We start from the raw sequence: 11589 nt of genomic DNA, 5'->3' as shown, positions 1-11589 counted from the left end.
TCCAGTTTTATTGTTGTTATTTATATCTAATATCTTTAAAATAAAGTGAGTTTTCACTTGCCTATGTTTGAAAGGATTTATGTATTATCTAACTTTGGATTCTATTGAATGGTGAGTTCTATTGAGTTTTGTATACTTAATAACATATTTGGATTGTGATATCTGTATTTAAGTGTTAGTTTTAGTAGTGAGCTCCCATCTATGCTTTATTTTTGTTTATTTCCGCAAAATCTAGAAAATCTTGAGGAAAAAATCCATATCAATATTCCATATATATATATATATATATGAATTATCACATTTTGATTGGTATATATAACTTTTGTTCGCTTTTAGAATATAAAATTTTTAAGGTTTGCATTGAATTACACATTCAAAAATCCCCAGCAAAATATATGATTATATCATAATTATAATTATGTTCAAAGAAAAGGAACAAGGAAGTCCTCCAAGTATAGTCAGTTGGCAATTATCGCCGGTGATAATCCTACATTATTTATTTAAAGCATGATAAAATCCCATTCTCAATTTATAAAATAAAAAAATTAAAAAAAAGGGGGGAAAGAAAAAGAAAAAGGAAAGGGATGGATTTTGCAAAGATATATATATATATATATATATATATATATATATATATATATATATATATATATGTATATATTTTTTTTTTCTCTGTTGGTAATTCCCAATTCCCGCCATCTTTCAGCCCCAAACCCAAAGAAAACCTCGAGAGAGAGAGAGAGAGAGAGAGGGAGGGAGAGAGGGGTTGTAAATCGGCGTGGTGACAATGGGGAGAGGTTCATCGAAGAAGAAGGAGGAGACAGGAAATGGTGGTGGGGAGGAGAAGCCAGAGACCACAGAGCGCAGCAGGCTCAAAACCCTGGCTTTCTCCAACAACATGCTTTCACATACCCCAGCCAACCCCGCCCAACCTCTTTCACCTTCCAAATCTGTCACCAAACACCACGGCAAAGACATCCTCAAGAAATCCCACCGGAAGAACAGGTTCCTCTTCTCCTTCCCCGGCCTCCTCGCTCCCATCGCCGGCGGAAAGCTCGGCGAGCTCAAGGATTTGGGTACCAAGAACCCCCTTCTCTACCTTCATTTCCCTCAGGTGCTTCTTTTCTCTACTCTTTTGTCTTTGTCTCCCTTTGTTTCCCTTCTGACAAAATGGAGGAAACATTTTCACCGTTTCTGAGCTTTGCAGGGTCGTATGAAGTTGTTCGGCACCATTGTGTATCCCAAGAATAGGTATTTGACTCTGCAGTTCCCGAGGGGCGGAAAAAATGTCATGTGTGAGGACTACTTTGATAATATGGTTTGCGTCTCCTTTCGTCTTTTTCATTTTTTTTTTGTTCGTGTTTCTTTGAATTTTTGGTGATTTTGGTTGCATAATGTAGAAATTAGGTTTTAAGATGTTAGAAATGTCATATGGCATGGATGCTAGCTGTTTTAGTTGACGAGCAACTGAAAGGGGTGTACTATGTGGATGTTTATTCAATTTCCAAAAGATGGTGACAAGGTTTTCAATCATTTGAACTTGATTGCTATTACAATCATTTAAAAAATTTTTTAATGCTTAATTAAGGAATTTATTTCTGCAATTATGAGTTTTCTAAACTATATATCAGATCCGAGGCCCAAAGGGGAGCTTTGTTTTGTAGTTAGCAATAAACTTAGTCCCTTATTTTTATTGTCTGTATGAAATGCATGATCTTGCCGTTTTGAAATAGGGTTTTGACATGTTATGCTAGCAATTTGGCAATTCCTCCCACCATTTTCTGTAATATCTCCCTAGCTTGCAAGAAAAGACACCAACGTAACTTTGCAAATGTGAAACTAGTCTCATTCTCTAGGTTAGTCGTGCTGCTATTGATTGCTTCAAAATGGTCTCATAGTCTTGGCTGAAGAAATTCTTCCAAAGCTCTTCCTTCAATTACAATTTGATTGGATAAAGGAAGGAGTTTAGAGAAACAAAAAAAGATTCTTGTTTCATCTAGCCATTAGATCTCGTAAAGCCTTGAGTTAGCCCATGGGCAACCTCCCTATTTTGAATGGATTGAAATGAGAGGATGTGTATAATCATCCTTTGATGACTGTGATATCAGTAATTATAGCTTGGAAAGCTGGAGAAAATAAGGACAACAAGGGCTCTTTTAGGAACTATTTCAACTTGAGTATCTTTGTTAAAAATAGGTAAATATGAGCAACAAAAGATTGAATAAGGTACTCTGAAGCTTTTCCTATGTGCATTTTAGTCTTTGGGAAATATTAGATGCGGTAGAGGATGGTTGCAAATTGCTAAAATAATCCTATTCCAAAGATATGCTTCCCTGCAAACATTGAGGTTCTCTAACCGAAATAGAATTTGTTAATTTTATTCCTACTTGTACAGTTGTGCTTCACTACGATTTTTGAGCAACTCAAAGGTTATTCCTTAGCATAATATAATGACACTGTTCAAGGACTGGTTTTGACAACTATGCGCCTATTTGAGTTTTGTAACAATTTTTCGTTCTTCAATGTCTTTTTTCCTCTTATGAGTTTGTCATATTTTACAAAAAAGTTATACATAAATGTGTTTTTATTTGTTTTTCTGTTTGGGATGTACCTGCAATATGAAACTGGGCCTTCTTAGCATGTTTAAAAACTTTATGAGCAGTAGGTTTTGATATTCTCAGATTGTATTTTCTGATGCATGGTGGATTGGGAAACAAGAGGAGAATCCAGAAGAAGCCCAACTTGATTTCCCCAAGGAACTAAGTGATGTTAGTTTCCTGTATACCTTTTTCTTTTGGTTGTGAAGTGTGGGAGGTCTGGTGTGGAGTGAGTTAGAATGAATTGATTATCATTTGTTGGTTTCAGGGGCAACATACTGAATATGACTTCAAAGGCGGTGCCGGTGCAACGTGTATTAATAAGCAATGTGACCAGAAAAATGCTAGCATACATCTTGAAGCACGATCTCCTAAGCCTAATCTTAAAGATGATTTATCTGATGATGAAAACAGAGATTTTATGAATGTAACTCCAGTTCGACATTCAGCAAGAACTGCTGGGAAAACATTCAAGTATTCGTCTTGTTATTTTTATCTCTCTCAATACATAAAGACTAGTATGCTATCTCAAGGATGTCCTTGTGTCTGGTTTTTCTTCTAACAAAGTTCTTCCATTACGTGAGCACTATGCATGTTTATGTGTGTATGTAGAGCCATCTATCTTGAGGGCCCAATAGCTTTGGTTGAACAAAAATAGATGGTCAATGGTTGTAATATGGACTTTAATTTTTCTTATATAACTGTAAGTAATATTGTTCTAATCTATTTTAAAGTAAAATAATAATAATAATAAAATGGTGAATTGTAAAGCATTGTTAAAGAGGGTACTGATGTTTATGACTATTTATAATTGCATGTTGCTAATAGAAGATGAAAAAAAATATATTCATTTGGCAGACGGAATATAGTTGGATTATTATGTGAACTCTGGATATTTTATCTGTGAAATATTAGTAAACTATCTTCATCATATAAAGGGTACTTTATGGAGGTAACTTTAGTAAGAGTTGGATATGAAAATATCTTTTATCTTCTCCTTTTTTTTTTTTTTAATTATAATCTTTCGTTTAATTTAATCTTTTATTGATTAATAAATGAAATGAAAAACCTTTGCTGATCCTCCAGAAATACATCAATGAAGCCCTTCTTGTAATGCCTCTAATGTTTGTTTCAACAAATCCTGCTATTCTCATTGATAAATCTTAGATGTTCTTATCTAGAAGTTAGGAGATTCATTCATCTCTTTTTTTATTGGTTTAGATTTGCAGAAGCTTCTTCTGGAGATGATTCGGTTGAGAGTGACTCCGATGAATATGAACGAGAAGATAAAAAAGCTGTGGGGCACGATTCATCATCCAGGAAACATGTTAGTGAAAATATCCTCATACAGTGTAGTTTGAAATTTATTTGTACAATTCACATTTAAGATCCTTGTAATCTCTAAACTTTTGTATTGCTTTATCTATGTTAACCGCCTTTCTTGCCTTGATTAATTCCTTAACTGGTAGACAAAGGATGAAAATCTGTGCTCTGAAATCTTTGAAATTGATGAAAAGGATGTTGGGGAAGGAACTGAGTCTGCCATATCAATTGCCAAGTCTAAGAAACAGTTCAAGAAGGTGACTAGGGAAGACTCAAGCAGTAATCATAGTTCACTTGTTCAGACTACCATATCGACGTTATTCAATAAAGTAGAGGAAAAGGTAATATCGTATACCTTTGTTCTGATAACTGAAGTTGAAGCTAGTTACCAAAAAATATTGCTTAGATAAATAGACACTCGTCTAAGCTTTATGATAGTCAATCTTTCTAAGTACTTTATTTCACCTTCTCTAGTCTTGTTAGTACTTCATTTCACTTTTGTTAGTTCATTATATATTTCACTGCTATGATTTCCTCTCTGTCTCTATATTTCTCTCTTAAAGTATTAAAAATGTGCTAAAAGTTTGAAGTTTCTCTTAATTTTGATTTTGGAATCCAAATTGTGGTATTTGTTGTTGTTTAAGGAGCTGTAGTCATGGTTTTCCTTAATTATATTTCCTGCATTTTCTTTGCTTCTATGATTTACCTTCAGATTCCTTAGAAATAATGTCCCTTTTAGTAAACCTCGTTACTTTTGTCCACTGGTTTGCTTTATTGATGAGATGGCAGAATATGATACGGTAATAGCCTCATTCACCAAACCTTCCTTGGGTACACGGGTTTAGATTTCTAGTTCTAGTTATAAAAAATAAATAAAAAATAGAAAAATCAAAAGACAAAAAACAAAAGCTCAACAAATGTGCCAAGTAAAATCTAGCTTACTATTTCAGATTTTATATTTCCTAATAGATCCAATGTGCCAAGATTTAGCTTACTGCTAATCAGATTCATGATTTCCTAATAGACCTTTACAATTTTCACTACAGAAGACACCAAGAAATCCAGGAGAAGTCCCATTACAAAAAGGTTGCTAACTTTCCAATTGTTAAATTATCATGAGAATACTGGGATGAAAACACTCAGAAAAAACTGCTGATTTTTTCCAGTGTCTGGCCAGAAGTCGCGGCACACTGATACAGGAAGGAAGATTAATGAGGTTGGAGTTATTTAGTATGAAAGTTCCATCCCAATCCTCCTTCCCTTTTTTAACATCCAGTATACCTGATCATTCTGCATCATGTAGGAAATGTAGGATCTAAATGGATTTAGATTGCGTACTGAAGTAGTACTAATTATTGTTGTAGGATGGAGGACCAAGGAAAAGGGCAAAAGTGATAAATGAGGAATATTCAAGTCAGTTCTCTCTCATTTATGATTTTTCTTCTTTTAGTTCTTGAAAACTTTTTATGTAACTAGAGGCTTTGGATTTCTTTTTTGACTTGCATTTCTAATTTGAAGGCAGGAAAAGCACAGTAAAAAAGGAAGAAAATGAGGTAATGCAGTCTTTAGTGTTATGTATGTTTCTTTGTGCATTATGTACTTTCTTGGTTGACCGCTTTTTCTTTTTCCAATCTAGGATTATTATATCGTCAGTGTTTACCAAATTCTAAGTTTAAACTGTTGAATGATCTATTCTTTTGTTGTTTATTGTTTATATGTCGAAAAATTGTTACAATTTGAGCTTGGAAGTGGAAAGGGGAGGGGATACTATTGGATAAGCTCTTTGTCCTCCTCTTAGCCTCATATGTTATAAGTAAACTTAGTCAAGGTTTTAAAAAGCTTGTGTATTTGAAGCAACCTCAATCTTTTCAAGAAAAACCTTATGAAGTTATAAAATGCTAATAGAATCATAAATTAGTTCTCAATTTGAATCATTATCTGTTTGGTCTGGAATTTTAGAAAAGAAAAAAATTGGATAAGCAAAAATGTAGACAAGTTGAATTTAATAAAATAAATAAGAAAAAAAAAATGAGGAATAAGAAGATAAGTTGATCGACAATATAAAACTGAGATGAATTAAAAAAAAAATGAAAAAAAGAAAGGAAGAAAACGAAAACATATTATATTTATTTTAAAAAGTAAAAAAAAAAAAAAAAATATATATATATATATATATATAGAACCTGTTTTCCTATTAGAAAATAAATTATATGCAATTAAAAAAGACGTAAATAAGAAATTTACCAAGATGCAGCGCCATCTTCTTGTCATTGTGTTGTTTTGTTGGCTGTCAGTAGCAGAAAGCATTGAGTGCATGTTTCTCGTGCTTGTCCTTTTAAAACACTGGACTTGTCATCAATCAGTCATTACAATTAACGATCCGTGGGCAAAGTAGGTTGCAGATTTATGAACAATACTGGCTTCCATCCTAACAATTTTACCCACAATTATGTGCCCACTATGATGAAAACCCTAAATAATTATTTTTATTTCGAAAATCTAGTGTTTTAGTTTTACTTCTTCACAATACTTCATTCCTTTTTTAACCCTCGTAGATTATTTGGATGATGATTCAACTCTGATGTTCAAGCATTTTTTGCCTGGTTCCTTGTTATAAAAATGTGTTTTTTGGTATGAATTGCCAGTGTATTCAGTGTTTATTATTCATATTCATTTATGGTAGTTCCTTGAATTCCAAAAAGTTTCCCTTGATAGATGTCTAGGTTGATCAAAGGTATTAATTATACCGTCAGAATCTTTTGGAGCTCCCAAACAAAAGGTAAAGAGATCAGAGTTGGAATCATATGAATCGTTACGTAATATTGTTAAGAGCAACAAGTTACTGAGCAGTTCTTTGTAAATTTGATCCTCTCTTGAAGGATTATCCTTTATATTTGTAATGCAAAAAATTAGTGGTTTATATACCAGATTGTTAGATTGTGTCATAATTTTTTTGTTTTGTTTTGTTTTTATTTTGTTTTTATTTTTTTATTTTTTAAGAAAACCAAAAAACCTAATAGAGGCTCATAAAGTAACCTATTTCTATATGAAAATAGAGTTTGTAAAGTCTAGTTTTTATTATTTAAGTCCTGATTATTTAAGACTTTATCAATAGGATGAGCTACTGCCTAGAATTTTCATTGGAGATCATGGAATATAAATGCTCTGTAAGGGAAAGTATCATGGTTTAGGTGCCATTCTGTTTTGATTGGAGAAGGAAGATTTGATAAGCATATACTGAATCTCCAGAGTTTCCTATTTCATATATGTTTTATCTTGATGCACATACAATGTTGCAATGCAATTGTGTTTGTATATGTTTTATCTTTCTTATCATGGAAAAGATTTAATTCTCCACAATGCAATTGTTGATCTCGTTGTTTCTCAGTTCAAGCTGAACTGGCATTCACAGTTCTACCAATGGACAAGAGTTTGCTTGCTATCTCAGTTTCTGAGAGTACTTAACCACTAAATGCATTGTTGATTCATTTACTTAAGATGGTCTATTTTGGTCCTTATGCTAGAACTTATTTTAGTGGACTAAATAAGCAACAATATGCTAACTGTTTAACATACAGTACAAGTAGTTTCAAATTTGAACAAGTTATTCACCAAGAGAAGAAAAAAATCTCATTGAACTAGTTATTGATGTATGGCCTAAACTACATAGGTTGAAGAGAAGGACTGTTTAACATACAATACAAGCAGTTTCAAATTTGAACAAGTTATTCACCAAAAAAAAAAAAAAAAAAAAAATCAATCTCATTGAGCAAGTTATTGATGTATGGCCTAAACTACATAGGTTGAAGAGGACAAGGTTGAAGAATTTTCAAGTGATTCACAGGTAATTTCTGTTGACTTGAATGAAGTCCTAATTATTATGCAATATGAATTCAAATTCCAGGTACTTGTTTTTTGATTACTTCTAAATTTTCATATAAACATTGAATCCAATGATAATAAAATAGGTTGCTAATGTTACTATGGAAAATAGTGTTTTGTGGATTTGAATTGTTCTTGATACTTCATTGTCAAATGTGTTGTTTAGGATACGGATGGAAGTGACGAAGACTGGCCTGCTTGAGATTGGAACCTTGTTATGGTTTAGAGTCGCAAATGTTTCAAGCAGGGTAATGTTCCATTACTTTCAGAATGCAAAAGATTGATATATATTAGTTTCCCAAATGACTCAAAACTCCTGACATAGCTTTAAAGATTTTTTATGAGAACATAGCTTTAAAGATGATATTTTTAAAATCTGCATCCACGAAACTGTAACCATATTCATTATTATATTGTTTCTTTATTATCATCATACTTTTTCTTTTAAACTAGCCAAGTATCGTATTCGATTTCAACCATATGTTGTATAGTGTAATGTTAATTTACCCAATGAGAGGGATTATATATATTGGTGGAGGCATCAGATAATTGAAAAATGCCATAACCACGGTAAGAATCCTATGCTCCCATGTTGATGTTCCAACGTTAGGATTAAATGGTTTAATTGAAGGTAGTAATCTCATTGCATTTTCAAATGTCTCATTACCACTGTTGTAGATCCAATAAGAAGCTTACACATGGACAACTAACAACAACGGAATTAAAAATAAATAGTGCTATGAATGGTACATTCTGTTAACCATGTGTTTTTCTAATTCTTCAGCTATCAGCATATGATTAACGGTAGTCTCTAATTCTTGAAGATGCATCACAAGTAGTGGATTTGAGTTATCCTCTTCATCTAAATATGATTGCCTAACCCATTGGATCATAGTTTCGATAAAGTTTATCATATAGTTTAGGTGGTTTTTTTCCATTTCTTGCAATTATATTTTGTTTTTAAACCTCTCAAACGTATGTTTGTATCTCTTTATACTTCATGTAAGTGAATTCGTTTGGAACTAGTGCAAGGTTAAAATTTTTACAATCATTACCTTTTGAAGAAAATTGAAGAGGCAAAACTTAGAAATAAAATATGAGGGAGTTGATAGTGAGACTGAAGTTTGAAAGCTTGCAAATATGAGAGTGTATGGCGTAAAGTTTGTTTGAAGTCCTTTTATAATGAGTTATGCAGAGTTGTCTTCCAACTAAGTTTCAGATTTTTAGTTAATTTTACTGCAATTGCTTTTAAGATGATCGGACTTAAGGCTGTTAGGATTTCTGTAAAAAAAATCAAAATCTAGTGCAGGCAAATGACACTAAAATCTTTTCACCAAAAAAATAAATGACACTAACATTAACCTGCAGCAAACCAAGGAGTCCTCCTACTCTTACCTTTTTTTTACACAGTTATAGAGAACCATATGTTAAAGCCTCGTACCATGGTCAAACAAACCCTCTTTACTCAACAGTAAAACAGTAAAACTTCATGTGATATTTGGATTATCTACAAAGGATACTCAATGTTGGTGTCAAGTCTTCTATAAGGCAGAAATAACTATGGATGAAATAAAATAAATAATATCAAGGGGGCATTAGCACCTCTTATATGTGGCCGATATTATCCCTGAATGTCAATTTGCCTTCAAAGTTGTTTTAATTCCTTATCTTCTTCATTCTGTATTTTCACTTATTCTTGAAATTTTATAATGTATTTGGATTGATGTCTGATTAAAACCGTAGCTAGACTTCAATCTTTGAAAACCGTTCTTGCCCCTTTATGTGCCTCGGAACCTTGAGCTTGCATTGTGTTTTTATCTAAGAAAGTTGCCTTGGCTTCTGTTTGATGCTTGTTAATTTAATAGGTTGTGATTGTAAACAATGATGAGTCCTTTTAAGAGACTGGAGTAAAATGTGTAGTTGTAGCCTAGCTTTAGATCTATCAGTTCTGATGACTTACTTGCCTTTGCAAGTACCATTTATTTATTTATTGTTTTTTTTGGTAAATTGCTCATATGAGTACTAGTTCCACTCTATTGTCGTTGATGAATTGATTCAGAAGAATTCTATAAATTTATTGGTTTCTCATACTCATTTTTGCAGGGCCGCATAATCTGAGATAGCAGATATTCTTGCTTTTAGAATTTTTTGTTGCATACTTAGTTCTGGCAGCGGTTGTATACTTGTCAAGTGTTTCAAAGGTGTTTAATGGCTAGTTATATCCATCTAAATCATCTCAGGTTACAATTGTGAACGATGGGAATCATGATTCCCCTCTGTTATGTCAATTTATTATTTGATTTTGGAAGCCAAAATATTATATATAAATATATGGATTTTTTATTTTTTTTATTTTTTTGCTTGAAAGTGGAGTTGTATTAACGGAGGCAAGCATACAAAAAGGCACGCAGCCAATGATTCAAGATGTAGTTAACATACCACACTCCTGAAGCATCATGTCTACAAAATGATTAGAAATCAGAAAGGAAGAGATACAACCCGAATAGTTGTTAGAAAGACCCGAGCGCGAAGCTAAGTGTGCAAGTTGTTATTTTGTCTCGGGGTCCAAACAAAATTAGTAGTGTGAAAGAGGGGACATAAATCTAATATCTTCTTGATGATTCCGGCTGCAGACCAGTGACCAGTTTGCTTCTTCGGATTGTTAATGTTTTGTGTATTTGTATTATTTGATTTCCTTCTAATCTATGTTACATTTAGGCCTTTTTTATTTAAGGAGAGCAAACCAGTTTAGTAACAAAATAAGTAGTTTACTCATCAAATTTTCTTCTATGGTGTTCTAAGAAAAGTAGTCCTTTTGCAAAGGAAATGGGTAAAACTTCAAGCCTTTCCGACAATATTCTTAGGTAGAACGTTATTGCTAATCATGCTCTTTTTTTTTTTTCTGTTTTTTTTTTTCAAAGTTTATGTTTGGACTTTTGTGTTTTAAAATAACCAGGGGGAATTTTTTTTTTTTTTGTTTTTTTTGAATCACTCAATTTTCACTGTATCAGATTATCAATTGGGCTTGCGCGTGGTTCGTGGAACAAATTCATGGACTCTCATCTTGATCTACCAGATGATTGGAAAATTATAATTAGAATTGAACATTATTTTTTATGATTAATATTGAGATAAAAACAACAAAAATGATTGGATATGGTAATGAAAGTAACAAAACGAAAAATACTATGAGATTAAGTAACCCTTTGGTATATAATAGATAAAAAAAATTTTATTAAAAAGTTAATAAGTATTTAGTTGTAAATAAAAAAGTTATTCATTGGATTTGCTACATAAATTTAAAAAAAAAAAAAAAAAAAAAAAGCTTTTCTATAAAACAGTTCAAAAAAATTTATTTTTTTAATCAACAAATACTTTTTAAATCTTACCAAACATTTACTTTCAAATGAAAGAATTTTTGGTTACTAAATAGAGCTTTTAAGAAAAAAAAAAAAAAAAACTACTGTGAAACGGATACCAAATGCTACAATAGACATTTAGGTATATATATGTTAATTGTCGAATTTATTATTATTATTTTTTTTTTTTTAAAAAGGGAACAATGATGCCTATGCTGTATGATAATATTTTACAACTTGAATTTCATGAAATTTCTAAAAAGCAATAAATATAATGCATATATGGCCCATGTTATTATGTAATCATAACTTGATCCATGAACAACAATCCACCGTTAATATATTATTGTCCAGTCCGTGGATGGTTGTTTAAAACAAATACAAATAAACTAACATTAATGCTGGCTGTGTGCTAAAAGCAGAGGACG

The 11589-nt window shown here is 32.1% G+C and overlaps 1 protein-coding gene across 21 annotated transcripts; it reads left to right on the top strand.

The window, feature by feature from the left end:
* The first annotated feature begins 664 nt into the window (after positions 1-664).
* LOC107419734 (DNA-binding protein RHL1) lies at positions 665-10154 on the top strand. 21 transcript variants are annotated; one of them, XM_060814394.1, is made up of 13 exons: positions 666-1114; positions 1208-1318; positions 2682-2768; positions 2866-3071; positions 3819-3935; positions 4072-4261; positions 4967-5006; positions 5087-5136; positions 5285-5333; positions 5439-5473; positions 7723-7764; positions 7969-8050; positions 9906-10154. In XM_060814394.1, the coding sequence occupies exons 1-12, from the start codon at positions 788-790 to the stop codon at positions 8002-8004; spliced, it is 1290 nt and encodes a 429-aa protein (XP_060670377.1). In that variant the 5' UTR covers positions 666-787; the 3' UTR covers positions 8005-8050; positions 9906-10154. The 21 variants fall into 21 exon arrangements, 10 of the variants coding, with proteins under 10 accessions (XP_060670375.1, XP_060670377.1, XP_060670380.1 ...); XR_009635639.1 differs by lacking the exon at positions 9906-10154 and having other exon boundaries at positions 5443-5473; XM_060814392.1 differs by lacking the exons at positions 7723-7764; positions 7969-8050; positions 9906-10154 and adding an exon at positions 7591-7715 and having other exon boundaries at positions 665-1114; positions 4970-5006.
* Positions 10155-11589: the final 1435 nt, after the last annotated feature.

This window comes from Ziziphus jujuba, chromosome 2 (assembly GCF_031755915.1).
Source record: "Ziziphus jujuba cultivar Dongzao chromosome 2, ASM3175591v1".
Classification (NCBI taxonomy): Eukaryota; Viridiplantae; Streptophyta; class Magnoliopsida; order Rosales; family Rhamnaceae; genus Ziziphus; species Ziziphus jujuba.
The sequence above is the reverse complement of the archived record's forward strand: the minus strand, read 5'-3'. Positions and strand labels throughout refer to the sequence as shown.

Bases quoted from the DNA above. Each gene is read 5' to 3' on its own strand.
- LOC107419734 (XM_060814391.1), top strand. From the start codon at position 788: ATGGGGAGAGGTTCATCGAAGAAGAAGGAGGAGACAGGAAATGGTGGT. The intron at 5,137-5,284 runs GTTGGAGTTATT...TTATTGTTGTAG, and splicing joins CAGGAAGGAAGATTAATGAG to GATGGAGGACCAAGGAAAAG. The intron at 5,474-7,590 runs GTAATGCAGTCT...TAAACTACATAG, and splicing joins TAAAAAAGGAAGAAAATGAG to GTTGAAGAGAAGGACTGTTT.